General features: G+C 45.8%; 6 protein-coding genes and 1 long non-coding RNA gene across 10 annotated transcripts; 5 read left to right on the forward strand and 2 right to left on the reverse strand.

The window, feature by feature from the left end:
- The first annotated feature begins 2,429 nt into the window (after positions 1-2,429).
- On the forward strand, positions 2,430-3,692 carry LOC120690526. The gene is made up of 2 exons (XM_039973209.1): positions 2,430-3,292; positions 3,409-3,692. The coding sequence occupies exon 1, from the start codon at positions 2,621-2,623 to the stop codon at positions 3,107-3,109; it is 489 nt and encodes a 162-aa protein (XP_039829143.1). The 5' UTR covers positions 2,430-2,620; the 3' UTR covers positions 3,110-3,292; positions 3,409-3,692.
- A 5,784-nt stretch (positions 3,693-9,476) lies between these two features.
- Positions 9,477-10,975, forward strand: LOC120690509 (oxygen-evolving enhancer protein 3-1, chloroplastic-like). The gene is made up of 3 exons (XM_039973187.1): positions 9,477-9,844; positions 10,272-10,567; positions 10,673-10,975. The coding sequence occupies exons 1-3, from the start codon at positions 9,589-9,591 to the stop codon at positions 10,769-10,771; spliced, it is 651 nt and encodes a 216-aa protein (XP_039829121.1). The 5' UTR covers positions 9,477-9,588; the 3' UTR covers positions 10,772-10,975.
- Positions 10,976-11,130: 155 nt separating this feature from the next.
- Positions 11,131-14,043, reverse strand: LOC120690518 (54S ribosomal protein L24, mitochondrial-like). The gene is made up of 3 exons (XM_039973200.1): positions 13,701-14,043; positions 11,942-12,393; positions 11,131-11,495 (listed from the first exon to the last, which is right to left on the reverse strand). Exons 1-2 carry the CDS (start codon positions 13,898-13,900, stop codon positions 11,970-11,972), a joined length of 624 nt encoding a protein of 207 aa, XP_039829134.1. The 5' UTR covers positions 13,901-14,043; the 3' UTR covers positions 11,131-11,495; positions 11,942-11,969.
- Positions 14,044-16,085: 2,042 nt separating this feature from the next.
- On the forward strand, positions 16,086-17,257 carry LOC120690564 (probable histone H2A.2). The gene is made up of 2 exons (XM_039973261.1): positions 16,086-16,510; positions 16,777-17,257. Exons 1-2 carry the CDS (start codon positions 16,322-16,324, stop codon positions 16,993-16,995), a joined length of 408 nt encoding a protein of 135 aa, XP_039829195.1. The 5' UTR covers positions 16,086-16,321; the 3' UTR covers positions 16,996-17,257.
- A 659-nt stretch (positions 17,258-17,916) lies between these two features.
- Positions 17,917-20,396, reverse strand: LOC120690571. Of its 4 annotated transcripts, XR_005681827.1 has the most exons (3): positions 20,085-20,396; positions 19,764-19,882; positions 17,917-19,634 (listed from the first exon to the last, which is right to left on the reverse strand). It is a non-coding gene; the product is annotated as an uncharacterized LOC120690571 (long non-coding RNA). The 4 variants fall into 4 exon arrangements; XR_005681826.1 differs by lacking the exon at positions 19,764-19,882 and having other exon boundaries at positions 17,917-19,161; XR_005681825.1 differs by having other exon boundaries at positions 17,917-19,882.
- Positions 20,397-21,389: 993 nt separating this feature from the next.
- Positions 21,390-22,626, forward strand: LOC120690583. Its single transcript, XM_039973285.1, has 3 exons — positions 21,390-21,646; positions 21,794-21,999; positions 22,148-22,626. Exons 1-3 carry the CDS (start codon positions 21,395-21,397, stop codon positions 22,353-22,355), a joined length of 666 nt encoding a protein of 221 aa, XP_039829219.1. The 5' UTR covers positions 21,390-21,394; the 3' UTR covers positions 22,356-22,626.
- A 2,125-nt stretch (positions 22,627-24,751) lies between these two features.
- On the forward strand, positions 24,752-25,875 carry LOC120690589 (probable histone H2A.1). Its single transcript, XM_039973296.1, has 2 exons — positions 24,752-25,033; positions 25,386-25,875. The coding sequence occupies exons 1-2, from the start codon at positions 24,845-24,847 to the stop codon at positions 25,602-25,604; spliced, it is 408 nt and encodes a 135-aa protein (XP_039829230.1). The 5' UTR covers positions 24,752-24,844; the 3' UTR covers positions 25,605-25,875.
- The last annotated feature ends 1,112 nt before the right edge of the window (positions 25,876-26,987 follow it).

Raw genomic sequence — 26,987 nt, forward strand, 5'->3', positions numbered from 1 at the left:
TTCATGTGGTCGAACTGAAGAAATGTTTTATTCTGCAAACAACTAAACTAGATTATTTGCCATATTGATCTCTGCTACATTATCATAATGAAGCAACATAATTTCATTCTTCAACACCTGAAGCTTTTTCAAAAGATTCTTCAGCCACATCATCTCACACAAAACCACTTGCTTGGATGGTGGAGGAGGTTGTCTCCTAGAATGCAAAGTTGCACCTATCTGCATAAAAGTTTTATAAATAGACTTCATTTAGTACATCATGCATGCAAGATTCTCTTCTAGAATTAAAATTCTAGAAGGGAACCAAACGTGGCCAAAATCATTACCGTACTAAGATATTTGAAATCTGAATTTATTCACATACCTTTTATGCACTAAGCATGCAATTGCTATTTCGATACTGAAAATATCACATAGCAACTTGGGTGTTACAAATAATTTGCTAATATGGTTGTAAACTGATGGTTAAGTCTGCTACTTCAGCGAAGCACTAGAAGCCCATGATGGTGGTAGCACGGCCCTCAGTTTCGAGTTAGCCACACATGCTCGATTGGGTGGTGATGTCGTGCTGGGGTTCCAGGATTAAGGGATCGAACTGCATCTTCTCAAACAGCCGTGTGTGTCTGAACTCTGAATCCGGGAGCAGCGTGGCCGACTAAGGGCATGTACAACAGTGGAGACAGTTGTTGTCTTTTTGTTACAAACAGACAGCTGAACAGACAGCTTATACAATAAGCTGTATGTTTAGCTATCTGCAGGGTGATTAATTTATCCTTTGACACACAAAATTATGATGATCTAGTGCATATTGATCTTTGTAATCATTTTGTTGCATACATGAGAGAATGCACAATACATTCAAATAATTCGTATGACTCTTAAAATAAGCATGTATATAATGTATATATTCATATAAAATGGTCTTAGAAATACATGATATAATATAATAATAAAATCACCATTACATTGGACATGTGGCTCTAATTTTCTCTTGGCCCAAAACTGAATTGGAGTCAGAGATGTTAGGATTGATCTAACAAAACTTAGAACAAACTTGACTTAACCAGAATCTCTAATCCAAAATAGATCACATCTAGTACATTAACTAATGCGGAATGGTAGTGTTCGGTCCTATACCAGCGGTAGTGGTGTCCATGGCGCCGCTGGAAGTAGGTGTAGGCGTCACGTCGTCGATGGCGTGGACGGCGTCGGGGACGTAGCGCAGACGCTCCTTGAGCGTCCTCTCGGGGTAGCGGCGGCCTTCAGGACGCCACCGGCACTGCCCCGGGGTTGGTGCTCGCGCTTCTGAGTCTTCCCGTGCTCTGATTGATCGGTGGATGGTGGAATGGAATAGGTTACTAACCCTAGGATTGACCCCCTCTTATTTATAAGCACTGTAGACCCAGGGCCGAGCCTAATGAGCTTAGATTTGCCTCCCGATCAAGGCATTCGTGCATGGGTTCTATTGAACCGATCCCTAAACTCACGGGGTGAGATCTCCCCTTTTTTCTCTTGGTTCTGTTGTTGACAGAGGTCAACCAAATCAAAAAAGAAAATATAAAATATAAGCCCCGCCCAAACCGTCGTCAGCCGTCGGATGAGAGCCAATGGCTCAGATCGATCGCGGGGGTGAGGGGTCGCGCGCCGCAGCGGGTCGAAACGGCGGCCCGCTCGTCCGCTGCCGAGCCACACGTTAATGGGCCGCCTAAGCCGCTGCCGTCGCCCCGCGCGCCTGAGCTGAGCCGCCGCGCAGCTGAGCCGCGCCATTAAGCCGAACCGAAGCCACCTTCGCTGAGCCACGCATCCGCTGAGCTAGGCCGCACCTTTGCTGGGCCGCGCGCGCGATTGGGCTGCTCCTGGGCGCCCCTGCGGGTTAGGGACGCCGCGCGGTAGCGGGCCGCTGCTGGGCCATTTTTCCTTTTTGGGCCAGTTTTAAAGTTTTTCCTTTATTTCAGTTTTCAGTTCTTTTCAGTATTAAGTTCAGTTTAATTTCTTGTATTAATTTCAGTTAAACTATCACATGAGCAAATTTAAATAGTTGGTGTTTATTTCATGTTCATAAGTTTTTTCCACCACTATACTTTGAGATGCCTCTAAATAAATGGAACCACCGATAAGTTTATTTAGAGTAAACTTGTGATTATTTCTGACCACCGTTGTTTAATCATGAGTATTAAGATGAAATTTCATTTGTTTTCCCCACCGGTGATGCAAATTGAAATTTTAATTGCGTGATGTTAATCAGACCACCGTTCTTTAATCATGAGTATTAAGATGAAATTTCATTTGTTTTCCCCACCGGTGATGCAAATTGAAATTTTAATTGCGTGATGTTAATCAGACCACTGTAGAACTATTATCATACTTTTATTTGCATTTCATTGTATATGATTACTAAGATAAGTTTTTTCTTTAATTTTCAGTGACAAATGTCAATGTTGTGGCCTCCTATCTGAACAACATTGAGCCGCTCAATGGAGCAAATTTCCCTGACTGGAAGGGCAATGTCATGACGTGCTTGGTTTGGAATGATCTTGACTTGGCATTAAGGGAGGATAAGCCTGTTGTTGCTGCATGACAGACTTCAGCTGCTCTGGAAAAGTGGGCAAGATCAGACCGCATGGCACTTATGGTCATGTCTCAGACTATCAGTGTGGGCATTAAGGGCGTCATCTCCACCAAGGATGCGCAGGGAGCAAATCTGAGTGCTAAGGCCTTTCTGGCAAAAATTGAGGAGAACTTCAAGAGCTCATCCAAGACTTATGCAAGCACTCTCATCGTGAAGTTAGTGGCCTCTCAGTATGATGGGAAGACTGGCATCAGGAAACATATTCTCAACATATGTGACATGGCTAATAAGCTCAAGGAGATGCAGATGAAGATCTCAGATGGCTTTCTTGTTCACTTCATTATGACCTCGCTGCCCTCACAGTACAATGCTTTCAAGATCAACTACAACACCAACAAGGTTATTTGGTCTATCAGTGAGCTAATCAGTTACTGTGTTGAAGAAGAAGAGAGGCTTAAGACTGAGAAGATGAAGGATGTGGTGAACATGGTCCATCACATGAGTATCAGTGACAATCTTCCTAAGAATCAGCATGAGTAGGTAGTAGCAAGCAAGCCCAGAAGAAGTTTAAGAAGAAAGGGAACCAAAACTTTGGTCCAAGAAACAACAACAAATTCAAAGGCAAACAGTCCCAAGGTGAAAAGATGATGTGTTCATTCTGTGCTTCACCCAAGCATCTTCAGAAGGGCTGCCCAGGCTTTAAGGAATGGCTGAAACAGTAAGGTAATATTAAGTTTGATGTTGTTTCTTTCATTGATGAGTTATTCTTAGCACATTTATCCCCTAATACTTGGTTAATTGACTCAGGTGACACTGTGCACATTTCTAATTCATTACAGGTATTTCGTTCGATCCGAACTATAAGAAGGGGGGAGCGAAACCTAAGAGTGGCTGATGGGAACATGGTTGAAGTCGAAGGCGTTGGAAGCTTCTCCTTAGAGTTGCCAGGCGGCTTCCAGCTTAATTTAGATGATGTCCTTTATGTTTCTAGTTTAAAGAGAAACATTATTTTTGTTTCGCGTTTAGATAAATCTGGACACGTGTGTGAGTTTGGCAACTCGGTTTGCAACATTAAATTTCATAATATTAGTGTTGGCCTTGGTCATTTGCAAGGCGATCTTTATTTGCTCTCTCTTGATGATAATTATTCTATAATGAATGTTTCTGATGTGATGTATAAGCGTAAGCGTGATAATGAGACTTCTTCGAAATTGTGGCACTGTCGTCTTGGCCACATTTCAAGGGGGAGAATGGAGCGTCTTATTAAAGATGAGATACTTCAGGAGTTAGACTTTTCAGATTCAGAGCAGTGCATCGATTGTATTAAGGGAAAATATGCTAAGACTATTAAGAAAGGAGCGACTAGGAGTACGGGCGTATTAGAAATAATTCACACAGATATCTGTGGCCCTCTCTCAGTAACATCGGTAGACGAATATGATTTTTTATAACATTTACTGATGATTATTCCCATTATGGACACATTTACCCCATCCAAAAGCGTTCAGACGCATTAGAAATATTTAAGATTTATAAGGCGGAAATTGAGAAACATCACAACACTTCCATTAAAATTGTAAGATCAGACCGGGGAGGTGAATATTATGGAAAACACGCTCAATATGGTCAGATTAAAGGACCATTCGCTAAGTACTTAGAAGAAAATGGCATAAAAACGCAATACTCTATGCAATACTCTATGCCAGGCGAACCACAGCAAAATAGAGTCGCTGAGCGACGCAACCGTACACTGCTTGACATGGTACGGAGCATGCTCAGTTATTCTACTTTGCCTGTGGAGCTGTGGATGGAAGCATTAAAAATAGCTGCTCACATCCTTAATCGGGTTTCGTCTAAGTCAGTTCGCAAGACACCTTTTGAGCTGTGGAACGGGAGGAAACCGTCACTTAATTATTTAAAAGTGTGGGGCTGTCCTGCTGAGGCTAAATTATTTGATCCACAGCAAAAGAAATTAGATTCTAAGATGGTAAGCTGCCACTTCATTGGATACCCAAAAAACTCTAAGGGGTACATATTCTATTGTCCTGGTCGTCACACTAAGTTCGTAGAAATCATGCAGGCTGTGTTCCTAGAGGACTCAGGAGTTAGTGGGAGCTTTCCAAGGAGGGAAGTGAGTCTCAAAGAACTACGGATTGAGCTTCCTGATCCAGTAGTTCAAGGGCCCACAGAGGTATATCAGTTTGTACCACCTGTCATTCCTCCTATTCAGGTAAGTGGCGCCATGCCATCTACTGCTGCTCAGCAGGAGAACATGGAGCAAATGGTTGGAAACTAGACGCAACCTGCACCACAAGATCCAATTCCTCAACCTATTTCTCAACCAGTTGCGATTGAACCAGTAAGAAGATCGCAACGGGCAAAGAGATCAGCCATTTCTGATTATTATGAGACATACTTAAGTGAGGATGTATATGATATTGGGAATATAAGTGACCCTACCACATTCAGACAAGCAGTGTCAAGTGAGAATTCCACTAAATGGATTGAAGCCATGGAAGATGAACTAAGGTCTATGAGTACTAATAAAGTATGTGATTTAGTAGAAATTCTTGATGGAGTCAAACTAGTATGTTGTAAATGGGTCTACAAAACCAAACGTGATTCCAAAGAGAAGGTCGAACGATTCAAAGCTAGGCTCGTAGCAAAAGGGTTTACACAGAAGGAAGGAATTGATTATAATGAGACCTTTTCTCCTGTGTCTACCAAAGATTCTTTTAGAATTGTCATGGCATTAGTAGCACATTTTGATATGGAGCTACATTAGATGGATGTTAAGACTGCATTTCTAAATGGAGACTTAAATGAAACAATCTTTATGGCACAGCCAGAAGATTTTGCCATAAAAGATAAAGAATATATGGGATGCAAATTAAAGAAATCCATTTATGGACTTAAGCAAGCGTCCAGGCAGTGGAACCTTAAATTCGATGAGGTCATTAAGAAATTCAGATTTTAGGAGAATGATTTGGATAGTTGTATCTACGCCAAAGTTAAGGGTGGAAAATTAATAATTCTAGTACTGTATGTGGATGACATACTATTAGCGTGTAACGATAAGAATATGTTACATGAGACTAAGAATTTCCTTTCATCCAATTTTGATATGAAGGATCTTGGTGATGTCTCATATGTCCTTGGCATTGAGATACACCAAGATAGAGCCCAAGGAGTACTAGGATTATCTCAGAAAACTTATATTAAGAAAATGCTTAAGAGATATAACATGGATAAGTGCAACACTTCACCTGTTCCTATTCAAAAGGGCGATAAGTTTAGTCAAGCACAATGCCCTAAAAATGACTAAGAAAGAGAAAGAATGAATAATGTTCCTTATGCATCAGCTGTCGCAAGTCTGATGTATGCACAAGTCTGTACGCGCCCAGACTTGGCATTTGCAACCGGAGTTTTTAGTAGATATCAGTCAAATCCAGGATGGGCTCACTGGGTAGGTGTCAAGAAGGCGTTAAGATATTGCCAAGGCACCAAAGATTACATGCTCACATATAAGAGGACAGACAATTTTGAGGTTGTATGTTACACTGATGCTGATCTTGCTGGTGATGAAGATGATAGAAAATTCACTTCTGGATATATCTTCACTCTGGCAGGGGGAGCAATTTCATGAAGAAGTGGTAAACAAGGTGTAACGGCTGCATCTACGATACAAACTGAATTTGTGGCATGTTATGATGCAACAGGACAGGCAGTGTGGCTTAAGAATTTTATTCCGGCATTAAGAGTTGTGGATAGTATCTCGAGACCTATCACAATGCACTGCGATAATCAATTTGCAGTATTCTTTTGCGCAAACGATAAGATGTTTGGTGCTTCTAAGCACATTGACCTCAAGTATCGTGTCGTGAAAGATAGAAACCGGGACCACACAATTAAAATTGAGCATATAAGTACTACAGCAAATATTGCGGATACGCTCACAAAAGGTTTATCACCATTCCTCTTTCAGAAACATGTCCTAGGTATGGATTTGGTTGATACTTTTGATCAGGTCCTGGTTCAGGACCATTAATATTTTCCCAAATAAGAATAAGAATCCTGACAAAGTTTTTCAGTAAGGCTATGTGTAATGTTATCCCAGTATGCCATTGTGCTGCTGACGATGCATTGGTCTGGTACTTACTGATTTACGGATGATGGATTTTAGTTTAGTTTAAGTATAAGTTAGTGACAGAATAAACATTAAGTTTAAGTTAAAAATAAGTTGTTGACCTTCGGTCAAGGGGGAGAATGTTGGTTTTTTTATTTGGTTGACCTCTGTCAACAACAGAACCAAGAGAAAAAAAAGGGAGATCTCACCCCGTGAGTTAAGGGATCGGTTCAACATAACCCATCCGCGAATGCCTTGATCGGGAGGCAAATCTAAGTCCATTGAGCTCGGCCCTAGGCCTACAGTGCTTATAAATAAGAGGGGTCAACCCCAGGGTTAGTAACCTATTCCATTCCACCATCCACCGATCAATCAGAGCACTGGAAGGCTCAGAAGCATGAGCACCGACTCCGGGGCAGTGCCGATGGCGTCCTTAAGGCCGCCACTACCCCGAGAGGACACTCAAGGAGCGTCTGCGCTACGTCCCCGATACCGTCCACGCCATCGACAACGTGACGCCTACACCTACTTCCAGCGGCACCATGGACACCACTACCGCTGGTATAGGACCGAACACTACCATTCCGCATTAGTTAATATACTAGGTGTGATCTACTTTGGATTAGAGATTCTGGTTAAGTCAAGTTTGTTCGAAGTTTTGTTAGATCAATCCTAACAAGAGAAAAAACAAAAATGAACAATATAACATTTTTAAGGCATAGCAAAATGGAATCATACCAGCAGCAACTTCATCACCGGGCTCTATTTCTTGTGCCTCTACAGCAGCGCCATTATCAGGTGGACTCCACAGCAGCGCCATCATCACAAGCTGAAGGCTCTGTTTCTTCTGACTCCACAGCACACAGCATCAGCGCCATCGATCATCTAGGTCTCGTCGTCTCCAGCAGCAACTCCTGCAACGGGCGTTTTCCCCTCGCCGCGCCTCGGAGCACGGGCCATTAGCCGTAGTCGAACGAGACGCCGGGTGGACATTTAATGCGGGTCCCGAGGAGGGTTTTTGAAAAAAAAAATCCTGCATGTCTCTACGTCAGTAGACAATATATGCTCTAAGGGCTGTTTGTTTTCTTGTTTAAGTCATAAATTATGTCGGATTGAATGATTAAATATAGACTTATTACAAAATTAATGTCATAATGACATGTAGAACAGTGAGCCAACCTCGTCGATATGCAGGTTCTTTTTGCAAGGCTGGCATTTACTGAAGAAAGAGAACGACGCCGTCGTCTTGTTCGTCGACGGATTCGACGCGTGCTCCGAGGGAAAGCGACGAGGAGCGCCGCCGCTGTACAAAGTGTTGCGGCTCGGCGACGGCGGCGAGGATCCGATGGGCGCGTGGGGGGAATCGTTTCGCGCCAGTGGTTTGCGCCGATTCCTGCCGAAAAAAATCCCCTCCTCCCCTTGTGCTGCTCCTCTTCCATCTGTGACGGCCACTATGTCGCAGCAGTCCGAGAAGGCGGCGGCGCAAGATCTGCTCAAGGCGGATGTGGCTTGGATGCGCAAGGCTGCTGCGGGGCATGAGCTGCTTGATGCTGCGGCGCGGCGGGAGTGGAAGGCTGCTGCGGTGCAAGCACAGAAAAAGCTCATCGTTGGCAGGGGAGGCAAAAGGGAAGGCAGCTGCGCAGCAGCAGAAGAGCTGTCTGCACTGTTGTACTTGCCCTAAGTCGTGATTCAATCATGAGACAAATCTATTATGTTTAATTAGTCCATAATTTGATCACTAATTGCTATAGTAACTATTTGCTAATTGTGCATTAATTATAATTAATAAATTTGTCTGGACCTCTAATTGCAATTTATGTTCGATGTGACAGTAACTTACAAAACCAAATAAGCCTAACCTGGCTGATGCCGTGGGCTCTGCCGAGACCCACGAGTCGACAAGCAACACGCGGCCCTGCGGCCAGCGATCGCCGCCCTCGCGAGCTAGGCGCGCCGCCGCCGCCGCTCCCGCGGCAATCCGGCCGGTCAGGATGACGTGGGTTGTGGTGTGTGCTGGCCAGGTGGCCGGTGGGCTCACTGGGTTGGGCCGTTGGTGCCGTCTCTCGCGAATGGTTGGCCGAAGGGGATCAGCACTCAGCAGCGAATGACCGACCCAGTGGTGATGGAAGTCTCGTTGCGACATCTGTAAAATCAAAGGAATAGTGCGTTTTTTCAGGAAATGAAGAGCACCTCCTATGAAGTTCACAAAGCCCAAACATGTTCTAAATAGATACTGTTTGATTCTTCAACTAAAACTCCGACCTCGCAAGGGTCGTTCTGGCTTTGATCCACTCAATTGTTTTGTTTTTTTTTATTTTCAGGGTGCGTTGGTGGTTTTAGCTAAGACATTTTGATAATGCAATGTTTCATAACAAAGTTAGCAGACGACTAGGGGCGGAGACAGGGGGGCAGGGGCCATGGGCCATGGCCCCCCTAATGTTGGTGTAACTACACATAAAATTCTCTAATCTCATTGCTAATGTTGCTCATTAATAAGGTGTGGCCCCTCCTGATTGTCGGCATTAGTAAATTGGCCCCCTCTATTTCAATCCTGGCTCCGCCCCTGACTATTCCTTCTATGTTCATGAATCTTACTGCTAGTCTGCTGCTACAGATCAACCCGGGGCAGAGAATGGCGACGAACACTTCCAGACACGGTCAGCGCCCCATTGGCGGTGGCGCAATCCAAATGGAGGCCTCGAGTGATTCACGCGGCCACATGGCGTGCACACACTGGCCTCCAACTTATCCAGTCAGATAAGGTGACGGCGGCGGGCGACGCCACCACGTCCGTCTCATATATTTTTGGTTTTGCCACGCTGCCGCTCGATCCCGAGACTGCTCGACCGGAGAAGTGCACACACAAGCCAGCCAAGGCCCCCGAGCTGCTGAGATGGCACAAGCCATGGCGTCCATGACCGGCCTCTCGCAGGGCGTGCTGCCCAGCAGGCGCGCCGCCAGCAGGGCCAGGGCGGCCGTCGTCAGGGCATCGGCCGAGGGCGAGGCCGCGGCGCAGGCTGGCCGCCGCGCCGTGCTCGGGCTGGTGGCCACCGGCATCGTCGGCGGCGTCTTCACCCAGGCGGTGCGCGCCGATGAGGCCGTCAAGACCATCAAGATCGGGCCCCCGCCGCCGCCCTCTGGGGGACTTCGTGAGTGCCTTGCCTGCACCTTTTCTTTGATGCATGCTAGATGTTTCTGCCAAGCTTTTTACACCTGCTGCTGAATGCCTGAATCTTGATCACAAGTTCAGAATCAATGTGTAGTTTCAGCTTCCATAGACTTGTGTGCGCATCTGGCCAGTAAAGATAAATCAACTTTTCAATGTGTATTTCAAAAAAAAAAATCAGCCTCTGGATCCTCGAATGGTGTATTTCAATGGTGCAAACTCCTGTAAAGATCGAGTGGTAGAGCACTGCGCTGATCCATCACATGAACTGATGAAGCACAAACAGACTAAAATGTGCAAGAAAAAATTGATCAAATTTTGCGCCAAATTAGCTGTATAGCTCATGGAAAACCGCGTGATTGTGAAACAAAACCGTCTAACGCATCCGTTTCCAATTTACTATGGCACAGCCGGGACCTTGAACTCTGACCAGGCCAGGGACTTCGACCTCGCCTTGAAGGAGCGGTTCTACCTGCAGCCGTTGCCACCGGCGGAGGCCGCAGCCAGGGCCAAGTCGTCGGCGCAGGACATCCTCAACCTCAAGCCACTCATCGACAAGAAGGCTTGGCCGTATGTCATGAACGACCTCCGCCTCCGGGCCTCCTACCTGCGCTACGACCTCAACACCGTCATCGCCTCCAAGCCCAGGGAGGAGAAGAAGAGCCTCAAGGAGCTCACCGGCAAGCTCTTCAGCACCATCGACGATGTAAGCCATGTCATGCCATCGAACTGAGAACAATTGGCCTATTTGTTTCTCTTTTTCACAAGAACTGTGGAAATGACATGTGAGCTTTTCTTCTCATTTTGGCAGCTTGACCATGCGGCAAAGATCAAGAGCACCCCAGAGGCTGAGAAATACTACGCGGCGACCAAATCTGCCCTCGATGATGTTTTCGCCAAGCTAGGCTAGATGGAATATAATGGGCTAATGGCCATGTAATTTCAGACTTTTGTGTTTGTTCATATGGATATGGAGCCGGCAATGTGCCATTTCCTGTTGATATTATATCAACAAGCACGTAACTATGATGCTATCGTGAGGTCTTGACAAGTACAGTTCCAAGCAGATGTGATAATCAGAAATTGACACCAACAATAATACGAGATCCACGTACATAAGAAAGGAATCAAATTGAGTTTTCTGTCTAAGGAGGCAAATATTGGTCATCAGATAAGTAGCAGCATAACAGCGAGCATGCGAGTTCAATAGTTCATGATAATTGTTCACAAAAAAACGCACCAGATCTTTCGACACTACAAAAAAATCCATTCATTTTGCTTACATGCAAGCAATAAATAATAAGAATGTAACAGAAATGAGCAAGGATGTTAGTCGCTATTATTTAAACAATTCAGTTGGTGTGGCAGCTGCTGTAAATAGAGAAATTCTACATGATAAACTACCTCAATTCAGGCTCTTGAGTCTTGAGTATTCAATGGTTGTACAAAATTTCCACCAAAATAGTTCTTACAACACTAAGATGTTGATATAGAAGAGAGGTTGGCTTAACATACACTGCTGCTCCCAAAAAAGGGGTATAGTTACCACATAAGAAATTTTGCCCAGTTTATATCAAGAGTAAGCCTTCCATTATTTGCCCAGAAACAACCAATGTTTTGCTGCCTCCATTTATCTGTGACAAAAGAAGTATTTCAGCTCTATCATAACTTTGGGTTGCAAAAGGGCTGCCATGTGCATGCAGGAGACCTGGACTTTGATGTTTGACAGATAACTACAACCAGGCATCTAATGCAGCAACACAGAATTTGAAGTACATAATATCTGCAGAAGCAGTCTCAGCGAGACTCAATTTCATCTATGTGTGATTTGCTATCACATAAGAAAGGCTTCATCTATCTGAGAGACAAAATAATGCTGCAGTTATCTGGGTACATGCTATCTGGATCAACAAGGAATATGAACACAGTCATTTTGCTAATAATAAATTAATGGACTCTTAACATCGCAATTATAGTTCGTCTTCTGAAAGAATCCACATCTTGGGTACTAAACAGAAAAAGCTTTCAAAAGCTTTAAGTGATGATCATTGCAGATAGAAAAGTTTACCATTATACTCACCATTCAAGACAGGTACAAAGGTTCAGATTCAAGCTGCAGCAGCAGTAGCAGATACCTCTTCCTTTTTGTCTGTGACTTCAGTTGTTTGGTCTTTACCCGCTTCTAACTGCCTTTGCTTTGCCAAAGCTCTTCTTGCTTCCCTACGGAAATCTCTCTTGGCAGCATGGACCTCGTCAAAGCCCTGTTCAATTTTAGCCTCTTCCTCAGGAGGGAAGAAGCCTACTTCCATTTCAGCCAGCTCTGAATACATCTTTTCAATCTTTGCTTTCCACGCTATCCCCATCTCAGTATCCATTTTGCTGTAAGGTGTCTTCAGGAGGTATTCATCTATACCACCAGCTTTGTCAATGCACCGAAGTGCATGTGTGGTAACCTTAACTCTAATGTGACGGTCATGAATATAGCTGAAGAGACGCTTCTCCTGAACATTTGGCTTCCATGATCGCCTTGATCTAAATAAGAAAGAGGTAATTTGATCAGAAGATTATAAAATTAAAACCATAAGTTTGGATTTGCATGTGCTACATAAAGATACTTCCATCACTACCAAGATATTCTTAGGAAATGTTACTGCCCTGTGGAAAGTTTACTACAATGGCATCATTTTAGCATGCTGATGCAGAAGCACATTTTCCCAGTGTTAAAATTCAAGAAATCTGCCACTATAGTAAGAAAAGGTAACAATCCAGATCTTAACATTATCTCTTTCAAGAGATGGAAGTGTAGACTGCAAAGGCCAGAGTAATCCCCACAAATTTATTACTCCATGTGGAGAGGTTATAAATGGCACCAGAGATGCAAATCAATGTGCTTCAGTGATTGAATTCATCAACCGGCTGAGAATAGACACTGACTTCACAAATAACATCGAAATAAATGCCTCCAAAAAATAATTTAAAAAGGTGGAGAAAAAATGCAAGAGAAAATGATTGATGTATTATCTTTGCATAATGAAATGCAGATAATTCATAAGGTCGCACCAGCTAAGTTAAGACAGTGACATTGATCCTGAGATAATGGGATTACATGGTTATTAGATTATGATTCTCGACATGGCTGATGAATTTAACTGAATTGAGGACATCATGAAAGAATTTAGTTGTATTGCAACAGTGTGCTGGAACCTCAGCTGCTGTTTCAAGAATTTTTATTTTTTAAAAAAAAGGCATACAAAGGAGGCATTTTTGTCTCTTCTCAACCAAGCTCAGAAATTGTATCTCGCATGCTAGCATTATATGGTATTGCCATATATACAAAATATAGCAATTTTGTTGGTTTGGACATTCCAGACATCAAAGAACATATGATCCAAACTATTAATGCTAAATGTTCCAAAGGTGTCTGATTCAGTCATCAATGCTTCCAATGCTCCAGGCAGTAATAAGGAAACGGTTCAGTCAGACAAAATGGTATTTCGAGATGCCCTTGCCCTCCCCAGGTAGCGCTCACCCTTGATCATACAAATTTTCTTCTCTAGTTCTATAACTTTGTGCATTTCCTCTGGGGACTAATTCTTGTGCTATTTGCTTCAGCCCTGCATCCAGGTCGGTATATCCTAATTTCCCACTGAAGGCTGAAATCACAATTATCACACTATTTACCATCCAGCCCACCAAGTCTATACGAATACAGTGCAATCAATTACAAAACCTTAATCCCCATTTCGAAAACTTAATTTCTGCGGACAGCATCTACGCGCATGGATCAGGACATGAGGGAGGGAAATGAATTGCCGTGCAAGAAAGGCGAGATGGCTTACTTGTTGCCGCCGTCCTCGGAGACCTTGTTCCCGAACTGGATGTGGCGGCCGGCGAAGATGCCGCGCTTGGCCCGCCCCATGACGACCTTGCTGTCGGGGAGCATGTCTTTCACCGACTTCATCAGCTCCGCCGGCAGCTTCCCCTCGCCTCCCACGCGCCGCACCACCTTCTTGTACATCTCCCGCGCCCGGAACGACATCTTGCTCCACTCCTCCTCCGGTCCTCGTCCTCTTGCTTCGACGGCGGCGCCGGCGGCCGGTTGCTTCGCGACGTTTTGGTGCCTAGGGCGGCGCTACGGTGCTGGGCCCGCTTCGGTTCGCCGCAGGCCCGCAGCTAGGGCTGCAGAATTGGGCTTTGAGCCTTTCTGTCGTATGGTGTCTGGGCTGAGCCACTGGAGAGGAGTGCAGGCGGCAGGCCCCTTACGTATGGGCCTGATTGGTTCCCGCAACTTTTTTCTGGTTATTACGTTTTCTAATTTGGCTCCGGTGTAAAATGCGTAACTCCTGCAGCTGTCAATAAAAAGATTACCGTTAAGAATTAAGATAGTAATGAAATTTAGTACTTGAGTAGAACTCCAGAAAAAAAGGATGAAATAATTTAAAAGCTCTCCCATCTAAAATATTACTGAAAAATTCAAATCATAGAGCTTCATAGCATTCCAAAGAAAGCTCAACACGATGAAGGGATGTTATAATGTACTTGATAAAGAAGAGCCCGCCCCCCCCCCCCCCCCCCCAAAAAAAACTTGGTGAGGCTACTGCCAAAGAAATATCTGAGTACAAACATTTAGATGAAGCCCCCAGGAATGAGAATGGTAACGTAGTTGTTTGTGAGCCTTGTTCTGATCACGAAAGTTCAACAACAAAGAGCCTTGTTTGTGCAATGGCCCTGTTTGGTTCCCACTAGAGTTTCTAATGCACCCGAGAAAAGAATCTCGCATGCATGGAGTGCTAAATAAAGTCTATTTGCAAAAATTTTTTAGGGATGAGTATAACTTTTTGCAGCGAATCTAATGACGGTAATTAATCGATGATTGGCTACAGTGATGCTACAGTAACTATCGCAGGGTCCTGGAATTGGTTTTGTAAGCTGGCTTTATTTAACACCGTAATTAGCAGTCAAAATTTCCTAATACTCCCTAGTACACAAAACCAAACAGGGCCAATGTTCAATGAGTTTAAATTTGGTGTTGACTATGGTGACATAACGAGATATTGAGCTAGTTGCATGAATATGAAACTCGTTGAGGTTAGACACTCTTTGTACTTAGTATGTGTATGTAATGAACTGGTGCATGATAGCTTCTAGCCTTCTATTCCCTCTATTCGTTAATCTTATGGTGCTTTTAGGTCAGGCTTGTTTTTTAAGTTTCAATCGTAAGTTTTGTCACATCACATGTTTACATATCAATTAGGAGCACTAATATAAATTTAATACAAATTTGATTTCATAAATCATAATTTAATCACGAGACAAATTTGTTAAGCCTAGTTAATTCATAATTTGGTCACTAATTGCTATAGTAATTATCAGATAATTGTGCATTAGTTATACTAAATGGATTCGTCTAGAGCCCTAATTGCAACCCAGGATGGCAATGGTTTGGTTTCGGGTCGCATATTCGCAGATTTCGGGTTTTGCGGGTTCGGGTTCGAGGATAATTTCTCACTCACGGTTTCGAGTTCGGGCCCCCGAAACTTATTGGGTTCGGTTTCAGATTCGGTATTTCCTCCATGGATACCCAATGAATAACCGTTTGGAGTAAAATCTCATGTTTTATAGCATACTTAGTCATAATTTTGTTTACTTAGACTATTAAATTTATTCTAAGTTGACTTAAAAATTATTTACTATTTATTGCATCTTGTTTATATACATGTAAATGTTATATATATATATATCATGTATACGTTTATAAAAAGTGGTTATTGCTCTTACTATATTGCTATACAAAAGCGGGTTTCGGGTATCCAATTGGATTTTGGGTATCCGCAGGTTTCGATTTTGAGAATAGATTTTCACCCGAATTGGTGTTCGCATCGGGTTCGGATTTTAAGTTCGGATTTCGATTTTGTGTGCCTAGACACTCCATCCGACTCGAATTTGATCCGTTGCATCCTTAATTGTATCAATATGACAGCTACTTAAAAAGTCAAACGAGACCTTAGGCTTATACTGTTCTACTACTTGAGCAATTCCAAGCAAAACCCGTTTTGGGCCAACCGGACGGAGGATCACGGTAGCCAAAACCGCTAGACACTGACACGCGGTCCCACTCGGCCGGACACGTCACCGATCCGGGGGCTCCCGCTTGGCGGGCGTTTTCCGACGGGAAACCGCCCAAACGAAAACTCCCTTTCATCGCCTCCCGCCGCTTCCGGAACGCGGACCCCGCGCGCATCCGCCGCCCGCTCGAACGCATCCGACGGCTCCCGTGCCGCGATCCGCGTGATCGCCTCCCATTGGCTGCCGCTCAGTCCCGCGCCCCTATATATACCTCCCCGCTTGCCCCGACAACACATCTGCCGTCGCCCGACTCACACCGTAGCACACAACCCTCACGTTCCGTCCCCAACCACCGCCTCGTTTCGCCGCCGTCGTCGGGTGGTCGAGAGAAGAGATGGCGGGCCGTGGCAAAGCGATCGGCGCGGGCGCGGCGAAGAAGGCGACGTCGAGGAGCTCCAAGGCCGGGCTCCAGTTCCCCGTCGGCAGGATCGCCAGGTTCCTCAAGGCCGGCAAGTACGCCGAGCGCGTCGGCGCCGGCGCCCCCGTCTATCTCGCCGCCGTCCTCGAGTACCTCGCCGCTGAGGTAAGAGGGGACTGAATTTCGCGGTTGGAGTCTTCGATTTGGTTTTGAATAGCAGTTAGTACAAAAATTGGGTGCAGGGTTCTCATCTCGTCGATAGTTAGGGTTGGTAGCAAAATTGGGGCGAAATACTCTTCCATTAGATTCCAACAGTTGGGACTTAGGGGAAATGATTCAAATTCGAGCAGCGGGTGTAGTTCGATTGGCTAATTTCAGTCGAATTGGCGAGAATTTTGACTAATTGCTTGGATTTCTTCCCTTCGGACTAGGTTCTCGAGCTGGCCGGGAACGCCGCGAGGGACAACAAGAAGACCCGTATCGTGCCGCGCCACATCCAGCTTGCCGTCCGCAACGACGAGGAGCTCTCGCGCCTGCTGGGCACGGTGACCATCGCGAGCGGGGGTGTGATGCCCAACATCCACAACCTGCTGCTCCCCAAGAAGTCCGGTGGCGGCAGCGCCAAGGCTGTGGCCGGCGACGAGGACTAGATCCCTGACTGCACCGCCCCTCGGGTGGTGGTGCTTCTTGTGGATGCAGCGTATCACTTGTGCTTGTGTAGTAGTGTGTTCTAGACTCGCCTAGGTGTTGCCGTCTTGTAGGGAGGTTGTATGTGTGTGCCCTGTACCGATGCTAAACCTAGTTCACTCTTGTGTTCGCTAAGGATTAGTTATTTCTGTATTTGTTGCCATATCTCTATAAAAGATGCATCGTTCCGATGACTTGTTAATCAAATCTGTTGTTTATCCCCAATTTGAGTCGGAATGGATTTTGAATTCTTGATCTGTTAACCTCGAATTGGTGCAGTGCTGTGCAGTAGTGAAACCTACTTGGTGTTCTGACTGCTATTTTGCTATCTCATGTCAATCGGAGACAGTAATTTCAGAAATGTACAACACATCGGCATTTCATACTTGAAGTGGAGGGTTATTTCGTACTCTTATTTCACCAAAATAAAAGTGCATACAGCACTGAGCTGTTGTTGATATTCTAGAAGAGAGGCTGGCTTAACATAAGCTGCTGCTCCCCAAAAAAGGGTTATAGTTGCCACACAAGAAATTTTTTGCAGTTTATATCATGAGTAAACCCTTCCATTATTTGCTCAGGAACAATCAATGTTTTGCTACCTCCCTCTATCTGCAAGAAAAAGAAGCATTTCAGCTCCATCGTAACTTTGGGCTACAAAAGGACTGCCATGTGCGTGTAGAAGGCCTGGACTTCTGATGTTTGACAGATTACAACCAGTCATATAATGCAGCGAAACAGAATTTAAAGTACGATATCTGCAGAAAGAGTCACAACAAAAACTCAATTTCATCTGTGGGAGACGGAATAATGCTGCAGTAAAGTGGGTGCACCTTATCTGGATCTACGAAATTAATGGACTTCTAACTTCACAATTATAGTTCATCTTCTGAGAAAATCCACATCTATGAAAGGTGTGCTTATTGGTAGTTTTTTTTATTAGAGTTCTTCAAAGGATAAGTTCCCTTGCCCATCATGCCTTGCAACAGGATATAAAAGTTTTACATCATCTTACGCCCATGCAAAACAACACCTAGCAAGGCAGCAAATCAAAAGAAAAAACAGGTCTGAGACCCCAGCAATGATCGATCTTCCCACAACCTAACTATCTATTGTCCACATACATCAGCGAAAGAAACAGCACAAACTGGTGGCAGCTTCAAGCACACCAGGCATCTCCCCAGTCTCACTGCATATCTGTCCATGTACCCATTCACCATCTGCCCAAAGCAGCCCTCCATCGGAGACTGGTCAGCAGCAGCTCGATCTGTCATCAGTCATCAGGAAGCAGCAGCTCTGTCATCACCCATCAGGATCCTCTCTGGTCTTGCCTCCAGCGCGGAGATCGCCTACAAGATGTTTGAGGATGGGAATAACCAGCTGCCACATGTTTGACAAAGCCTCGCCATTGTCCACTACTCCGCTGGCCCAAAAAATGCATCAGAAAAACCACGGCAATTACACTATGTTGCCGCTGGCCCGACACGGCTGCTGAAAGATATAGTGCATTGGTCAAGTGTTACTGTTTGTCCATTGTCAGGCAATGTGATTAGGATCATCAAATCATCATGTAAATTAAAACCTCCACTTTTTTTAACTGAATGCAACATCATGGTAGAATACTTGTTACATTGATGAAATAAATAGAAAGGCAAGTATCATTGTACTAAGACCCAGAAACTACACGATTTATCAATGACATAGCATCGTTTCACTCAATCTGAGAATATAGGAGGAAAAATTATCTCTGAGCTTATCTACTAAGATTATTAATAAGATTGTCTAATAAGGTAACTCCTCTGACAACATTTTATCCATGGGAGAAATTGAATAAGAATATGATAAAGCTAACGAGCTTCGTGAAATTCAGATCTCACCTCACCTTCAACACGAACAAGGCCTATGCTTAGCAGAAGTCAGTCACTGTTCTGAAGGAGCAAATAGTCAAAGACCTACCACTCAAGAGTTAGCGAAAGGGGCAATCAAAGCCCACATCTACAAACACAGTTTGCCCAAGCAGAACTCGCAGCTTCAAAGCATGAGTAACAAAAAGAAATACAACTGTTAACATTATTTACCTCTGTAGTATAGTATGCACATCAATAGCCTGCATGATAAGCGCTTCACTCAAACTGAAAAGCACAAAAACCTATTTTAGCTCATGGCAACACGACATTATCTTTCTCTGTTACCAATGCTATAAAGAAATAGTGACAATTTGAATTCTCTCCTCTATTTATTACAGTAGCTTGAATCTAGTTGTAAGTGGTACATCCATATATCAAGAAAATAATTTCAGGATTAGATCAGAGAGCCCTCTTTGCTAGTATGCTTTTGAGACAACCAAAATAGCAGTTGGGCTTTTCTTTTGCAATCTGTGACTTTAAGCATAATATTCTAGAAGTAAAAGGTAACAGCCGTTACAGGAAAAAATTTGTCAACCTGGACCAACAGGATGATCCTTGCACAGGCAGCTAACACTGAACTTATTCAAGCATTACACAACCAACACGCCATTTCAGAGCATTACCAAAATTACGAACCAAAGTATGAATTGTAAGAAAGAAAATTCAACACCGCATTACCTTCAAGGCTTCAACCGAACCTGTTGTGCGTATGCACCGCAACAAAAACACATAAAGAAACATGGAAGGAAGAAAAAAACAACTCAGCACTGACATGCATGTAATCGGAGTTAGTACATCACAAATCAATCCGGATACCAAGATGGTACCATGCAGGGCCGGATGGGAGGTAACAACTGAACAGTGCAGCCTTGCTCTCCCAGGTAGAGCTCACCCTACGCAATCTTATTCTCTAGTTGAATTTGTGCATTTTCTTCGGGGACCAGCCCTGCATCCAGATCGATATATCATAATTTCCCATGGAAGGCCGAAATCACACACCAAGTCTAAACGAACACACTGTACTCAATCGCAAAACCGTAGTCCCCATTTCGAAAACTGAATTTCCACAGGCAGCACCTACGCGCATGGATCAGGACATGGGGGAGGGGAATGGATTGCCGTGGTTAAGAGGAGGCGAGATGGCTCACTTGTTGCCGCCGTCCTCGGAGACCTTGTTCCCGAGCTGGATGTGGCGGCCGGCGAAGATGCCGCGCCTGGCCCGCCCCAATGCCCCAGGACGACCTTGTTGTCAGGGAGCATGTGCTTCACCGACTTCATCAGCTCCGCCGGCAGCTTCCCCTCGCCGCCCACGCGCCGTACCACCACATCTCCTGCGCCAGAAACGACATCTCGCCCTCTTGCTTCGACGGCGGCCGCGGCTACCTCGCGGCTTCCGCTCCGGCGCAGCTCAGCTAGGGCTGCAAATTGGGCTTTGGGCCTATTCGTTGTGTGGTGGCTGGGCCACTGGCGCATCATCTCTGCAGTTCCTTTTCCCGGGGAATACGTTTTTCTAATTTTGGATCCGGTGTAAAATGCGCAACTAAAAGATTCAGATAATAAAAAGGATGAAATGACTGAAAAAAGCTTTTTCCATATAAAAGATTACTGACCGTGGGGCAGGTGCGGTGAGCAATTCCCAAATATGAATCAGATATAAAAGATTACTGAAAAATTAAATCATAAAGCTGCAAAGCTTTCCAAATTATTCTCTATATGTACGAGAGATAATTATTTCCTTGGCCCTATAAAAAGTTATGCTTAAATTTTTTTTTGCCTTTTTTTCTCTCTCAAACTTGGCTATTTGGCCAAGCTTGCCGGATCAGACTTCCCGTTTCTGTCTTGTGGTGCTGTTGCCACTTCCTTAAATACGAGTATCCGACCAGCAAGATGCAATGTGTCTCGCTCTCTTTAGTCCCAGCCGTCCTATCTTTAGTCGTAGTCGAACATGATGACGCTTTATTTGCTCTGCTCTGCTTTGCACAAGCAAAAAATTATCTTCTCGTTCCACTTTCACGTCAAATGCACTCACCAAAACATACAAATGTTATGTATCTGTAGGACAGTAGGAGAAAGCGTGATACATACATATACATCACCTTCTTGTTCGGGGGAAAACGAAAACCTAATGCGCAAGCTTTCCCGAGCAAATTTTCTTTCTTTTTTGTTAGTCAATTTTTTTCTTTTTTCGAAAGAAAATTTTTCTGGAGAATGAAAGTTATGGCTGTCAGGTGGAATACACGGATCAATGGATGGGATGATCACGAGCCTCAGAGCAGGGCTCCGGTCAGGCATGTGCCACCCGAGGTTAACCGATGCACTGCACTGCCCGCTGGTACGCCATGGAGGATGTCGGCAGAGGAGCGCAGCCTCAACGTCTAGCGGACACCTGGTGGCTTTCCGCAGTGCTCGTGACACGGGATGGGTAAAGAAAACCAGGGCTGAGGCAGGGATAAAGAACATGAAAAGCAGAGACCGGCGGCATCTCTGTCCCTCTCTCGCACACCAGTCCGTTTCACAGGCTCAGCACTGTCGCGCAGCGCACACCCTGCTAGCTCTGCACGCCAGCATCCCAAAGCACAGGAGAAGAGGAGGAGGATGGAGAAGCCGGGCCATGGCGAGAGTGGAAGCCGTGGTCGTCTGCCTCCTGGTCCTCGCCATGGACGCCGCCGCCGGCGTGCTCGGGATCCACGCGGAGAAGGCTCAGAGCCAGGCAAGTCGCGTCTTTCTCTTCTCGGGGTCTTTTCTGAGCGTCTGCGTGTGTACCGGGAAGCTGGGGCTCCTTGCCTCCTTGAGGCTTTGGCCTACTGCTCCGCTCACCTGGCCCTGGCGTGGCGATTCGTATGGCTCATGGTTGCAGGGGCGGCACCTGCGGATCCTGTTCATCGAGTGCCGGCAGCCGGTGCGGCGCGCCTACGAGCTCGGCATCGCGGCGGCCGCCGTGCTGGCGGCGTCGCACGCCATCGCCAACGCCGCCGGCGGCTGCGCGTGCTCCTGCTCCGGCGACAAGCTCCGCCGGGCGTCGCCCAACCGCCAGATGGCGTCCTTCGCCCTCGTCCTCACATGGTACGTTAGCGGCATCATCCCCTGCTCCAACAAGGCAGCAAGTCGAGCAAATCTTGCTCTGGAAATTTAAAAAAAAATCTCGGATTGCTTTGGTGGCAAGCGATTTGTATTCTAAATCCTTGCCGTGTCGGTCGCGGGTGATGAGCAGGATGGTGCTCGTCGTCGGGCTCGCGCTGCTGGTCCTCGGCGCGCTGCCCAACCGGAAGCACAAGCTGGCGGACTGCGGGGTGGCGCGCCACCGGTTCCTGTCCATCGGCGGCGTCCTCTGCTTCGCGCACGCGCTCTTCTGCGTCGTCTACTACGCCTCCGCCAGCGCCGCGGCGCGGGAGGAACGCTGCGCGGCGCCGCACGGGTAGCCGGCCGGGCCGGCCCTGTCCGTGGCCGCGCGCGTCGTGCTGACATCTTCTTCCCCGTCGACGGCGTGCGACGGGTTGTAAATTGTAATTTTGCTTGGTCACGCATGGTACCTCGGCTTGCTTGGCGTCTTAGCTTGGAGCGTGCACCGTGTTATGAACATCTCGCCATCGTGTGTTCGCGGCTCGACATGTCAATGAATCGTTGCAGGAACTTTTTGTCGCAGCAATCCCATCGACCAAGGATGATTAATAGATGAGCTTGTATTGTGAAGGGGTATTAGGGTCAATGATCTGTTACCATCTTAGTAGAGACTAGAGAGTAATGCATGTGACGGTCATGATAGCTAGTCATACCTTTTGTTTTAACAGCTTTTTCATATAAAACAGGATCACATTAGGTTGCAGGTCATGTGAAAGAATAGTTTGCTACGCATTCACATTTGGGCTCAAGAGAAGTTACATGCCTAGCAATGACTTTCTCGAGGCCAGGACCAATAAATAGGCAGCCTTTGTATATATCCATGGACCTTAGAAGCAGAGTTTTAATTCACCGTTTAGTTGGAATGCGGAGGAACAGAGAAGATGCATCTAGGAACTATTATTGACTACATTATCATTGAGGAGAAAACAAACACTTTTAGCAAGGTTTTTGTTGCATTCAAACCATGTATCGATCAACTACTTATTAGAAGAATACCATGCCCGGCCACAAACTCAACCTTCTTGAATGGCAAGAACGTGAGCAAGGAGTATCATGGAGATTTAATTGGTAAGAACATTTAGCCATCAACAATAGCATATGGAAAGGAATCATTTAATAAGTTTATGACCACAACAAACCCGGCCCTAATTGCATAGATTGGCTTGTAAGGATCACCCATCCATATAAGCCAATATCAAATTCATGGATCACTTCAAGTGGCTACATTTAAAACAACACCTCATAGTCTATGAACAACAAGGTAATAATCCTTATAAAGGAATGACAATTATTGAACTTGTTGATAAAGTGTGGTGTTATTGATGGAGATGATGGAGCTACAAAAGATATACGAGGAAAAAAATCAGTCCTTTTGCTTTTGAAATAAATTAAATGAACACAGTTTTATGGCACAGTTACTAAGATTGGGACCTAGTAACTATGCTAGCTGAGTTTCATGGGGTGAAACTCCTCTCTCATCCCATGAAACTCCTTTCTTCTCTTTTCTGGCCATGTCAATGTCATAAAACTCTCCATGAAACCCTATTAACTAACGTATCTCATAGACTCAGCTCAATCTTCCCAACTCAGTGTTTCTTATAATCTCAATGAGACTACTTGGAGTAGCTATTCATGCAGATAAGGCTACTTGGAGTAGCTACTACTCAGTGTTTCTTATAATCTCAACGAGTTGGATGAATGCATTCCAAGGCTACTCGTAGCTTTAACATTCATCCAATGCCTGAAAGTTTAATTTGGCAGAGGATACACTTGGATTCAAAAGTTTAAGAGCATATCCCAGAGTTTTATACAAAGGTATGCTCTGGAAAATAGATACATGTGCTAGCATCATTGGAAGCTGTTGGAGCTTACTGTAGTTGCTACTGAGTGCTGTGCTATTGTTAGGTCATGTTTGTTTCATCTTTTCTCAGCATTTGGCAGCTAGAAGCTTGAAAGTTGAAACAACAGCCTAACTGATTAGCTGACTTTCGGAAAGGTAGCCTCCGAGGAAATGAGCTGAGTTGGAAAGCTGGTTTCTGATAGTTTTTTTAGGTTTTCATGTGTGCTAAGAAGATAAAAATTTATTAAAAAATCAACAGCAAAAATTCAAAAGCTAAAAAGTCTTTCGGTCAAAAGTCCACAAGCTGCAGCTCAAATAAACAGGCTCTTGGTGCCGCCAACACTTGCGAACAATCCGACTCACTCTGTTCGGTTACAACCAGCCAATAATATTTTTCTTTCACACCAAATCAGCATTAGCTTCCAGCCACAGCCAACCAGCAGTATTTTTCTCTTATATTAAATCAGCACCAACTATCTGCCACAGCTAGCCGAACAGAATGTGTATTGATTGATCTAAAGATAAGAAGAAAAGTTAAATGTAAACGGGTGGCCTTAAAATCGCTAAAGGATTAAGGACAGTCGATGCAAAATTGCTTTTCGGACCAACGGATCAACGGGGGGAGCACAGGACTCAGCTCAATCGCTAAAGGATTACGCTTAGCGCGCGTTTTCCGACGCGAAACCACCCGAACGAAAACCCTCGCGCGCCCCGCCCCTCCTCCGCATCCCGCCGCTTCCGGATCGCGCAGCCCGTGCGCATCCGACGGTTGCCAGGCCACGATCCGCGTGATCGCCTCCTATTGGCTGCCGCCCCGGCCCCGGGCCCGTATATATCCCCGACCCCGCGCCCGGCGCCTCCTCACATCTCCCGTCTCGCGCCTCGCCCACAAGCCCTCCGGTTCCGCCCCCCCGCCTCGCCGTCGTCGTCGGCTGGTTGCGAGAAGAGATGGCGGGCCGTGGCAAGGCGATCGGCGCGGGCGCGGCGAAGAAGGCGACGTCGAGGAGCTCCAAGGCCGGGCTCCAGTTCCCCGTCGGCAGGATCGCCAGGTTCCTCAAGGCCGGCAAGTACGCCGAGCGCGTCGGCGCCGGCGCCCCCGTCTACCTCGCCGCCGTCCTCGAGTACCTCGCCGCCGAGGTCCGTGCCCCGCCTCGTTTTCCCTCTGATTACGCTTCGTGGTCTGGCTGGGAGGTGCCTCGATCCGGTTTTCCCGTCCTTCTAGATGCGCTCGTCCGGGCGTTCCTAGATCTGACAGTGCTGGGGAGATTTCCTTCTCCCGGTCAATTGTTCTAGCAAAAACCATTGGCATTACGAAATTAACCCACTGATTTAATGCTCAGTTGTGAAGATTTGATAACTTTGTAGAAATTTGAGGCATACGCATCGGATTAAAATGCTAGTTCCTGTAGCATTCTGTTTTGCCTGTTGCAAAAAAATTCCCCAGCCAGCTCGACCTAACCTCACTGTGCATTTTCCCCAAATCGACCAGGTTCTTGAGCTGGCCGGGAACGCTGCGCGGGACAACAAGAAGACCCGCATCGTGCCCCGCCACATCCAGCTGGCGGTCCGCAACGACGAGGAGCTGACGAAACTGCTCGGCGGCGCCACCATCGCGAGCGGCGGCGTGATGCCCAACATCCACCAGCACCTGCTTCCCAAGAAGTCCGCCTCGTCCAAAGCGTCCGGCCACGACGACGACGACAACTGAGGCGCCGGGCCGCCATCGTGTTGCTGGTTTGGTAGGAGTAGCCTTTTGTTGTTTTGGTGATACCTGTGAGAGCTTAGATGCGGTTTGGGATGGGGAAGTAGAAGAAGGTTGCAATAGGTTCTTGGCTGGGTGGTAATGTTCTTTCAATGGGATGTGAATACCACTAAGTTTTTGGGTTGTGAAACTCGGGGGTGTAAGCCAGATGATGTTTTGATTTATGAATGAAGAAATCAAATGGGAGAAAGTGAAACTCCAGTATTGCAATCTCGCACTTCTTTCTGTTGCATCATTTGCTGGGCTAATTGATTTCACTGGATACCCGAGCTGAATCCTGCATCAGCGAAGTTGCTGGACATCTTTTGTTAAGGTTGCCAAAGATTGAAGCGAATGCGCTGATGGTTTGCTCATTGAAGACGACCTGAACCTGGTCTCTGCACGTCGCATCGAGCCTGCAGGAGTGTGGCGTCATGCCGCCATCCAACGAATTGCGCGGAAGGACACCGCCAAGACGGCAGGACCCAGGAAAACAAGGGATCGGTTCGGTGAGTTCAGGTAGGGACGCACATCACTGACTCATTCTGTAGTTGAGGCCAGCCGAGCACCAATTCTTGAACATGCAGGTGCAGGGTTCAGCGTATGCCACTGTATCAGTATACATGCTGTTGAAAATTGTAATTTTTCACTGCTGCTACCATAACCTGTCTTTGGCGTTACTTTTAGTACTGCTGTCTTCGGTAAACCGCGTCCTGTATGCTCTTTAATCTTCACTGTTCAATGCACCTGCTACCAATGGGTCGTCTGATCAGGCAGTCTACTGCTCCACCAATAGGTAGAAGGCCATGTCCGGGAGCTCCAAGGCCGGGCTCCAGTTCCTTGTCAGCAGGATCCCCGGGTTCCTCAAGCGCGGCAAGCACGCCAAGAGGAGACTTGAATTTTACTGTTGAAGTCTTCGATTTGGTTTTGAATAGTACTAGTTAGTACCAAAAAAAAGGAAAAAAAAATACGTGCTGGGGTTTCCATTTCCTTTAATTGGGTGAGGGTTGCAAAATTGGTGCAAAATTGATTCGAATTTGAGCTGCGGGTGCTGTTCGATTTGCTTATTTGAGTCAAATTAGTGAGAATTTGAACTAATAGTTTGGATTTCTCGCTTGTTTCACCTAGGTTCTTGGTGCATCAGATCATAAGTCTTTGCACTGCATTTCTGTGTCTTTGGTACAAGTGTATAATGAACAAAAAGAGCAGTATCAGAGTCAGCCTACCTCGTCATGCATGTTATGCCCGCCCTAAACTAGGCCGGTTTTCTTCATTTTCCTTTGAATTGCCCCATTATGCCTTTGGTTGCACCATTCATATGGATGTTGTCTCGACCATCAGAATTTCTTT

The sequence above is a fragment of the Panicum virgatum genome, chromosome 2K (assembly GCF_016808335.1).
Source record: "Panicum virgatum strain AP13 chromosome 2K, P.virgatum_v5, whole genome shotgun sequence".
NCBI classification, from domain to species: Eukaryota; Viridiplantae; Streptophyta; class Magnoliopsida; order Poales; family Poaceae; genus Panicum; species Panicum virgatum.

What these genes read in the sequence shown, in the direction of transcription:
- LOC120690526 (XM_039973209.1), top strand. Translation starts at nt 2,621, where the DNA reads ATGGCACTTATGGTCATGTCTCAGACTATCAGTGTGGGCATTAAGGGC.
- LOC120690509 (XM_039973187.1), top strand. Translation starts at nt 9,589, where the DNA reads ATGGCACAAGCCATGGCGTCCATGACCGGCCTCTCGCAGGGCGTGCTG. An exon ending in GCCGCCCTCTGGGGGACTTC is followed by an intron (nt 9,845 to 10,271) that starts GTGAGTGCCTTG and finishes ACTATGGCACAG; the next exon opens with CCGGGACCTTGAACTCTGAC. An exon ending in TCTTCAGCACCATCGACGAT is followed by an intron (nt 10,568 to 10,672) that starts GTAAGCCATGTC and finishes TCATTTTGGCAG; the next exon opens with CTTGACCATGCGGCAAAGAT.
- LOC120690518 (XM_039973200.1), bottom strand. Translation starts at nt 13,900, where the DNA reads ATGTCGTTCCGGGCGCGGGAGATGTACAAGAAGGTGGTGCGGCGCGTG. An exon ending in TCCGAGGACGGCGGCAACAA is followed by an intron (nt 12,394 to 13,700) that starts GTAAGCCATCTC and finishes TTTCTTATTTAG; the next exon opens with ATCAAGGCGATCATGGAAGC.
- LOC120690564 (XM_039973261.1), top strand. Translation starts at nt 16,322, where the DNA reads ATGGCGGGCCGTGGCAAAGCGATCGGCGCGGGCGCGGCGAAGAAGGCG. An exon ending in TCGAGTACCTCGCCGCTGAG is followed by an intron (nt 16,511 to 16,776) that starts GTAAGAGGGGAC and finishes CCTTCGGACTAG; the next exon opens with GTTCTCGAGCTGGCCGGGAA.
- LOC120690583 (XM_039973285.1), top strand. Translation starts at nt 21,395, where the DNA reads ATGAAAAGCAGAGACCGGCGGCATCTCTGTCCCTCTCTCGCACACCAG. An exon ending in CGGAGAAGGCTCAGAGCCAG is followed by an intron (nt 21,647 to 21,793) that starts GCAAGTCGCGTC and finishes TCATGGTTGCAG; the next exon opens with GGGCGGCACCTGCGGATCCT. An exon ending in TTCGCCCTCGTCCTCACATG is followed by an intron (nt 22,000 to 22,147) that starts GTACGTTAGCGG and finishes GGTGATGAGCAG; the next exon opens with GATGGTGCTCGTCGTCGGGC.
- LOC120690589 (XM_039973296.1), top strand. Translation starts at nt 24,845, where the DNA reads ATGGCGGGCCGTGGCAAGGCGATCGGCGCGGGCGCGGCGAAGAAGGCG. An exon ending in TCGAGTACCTCGCCGCCGAG is followed by an intron (nt 25,034 to 25,385) that starts GTCCGTGCCCCG and finishes CAAATCGACCAG; the next exon opens with GTTCTTGAGCTGGCCGGGAA.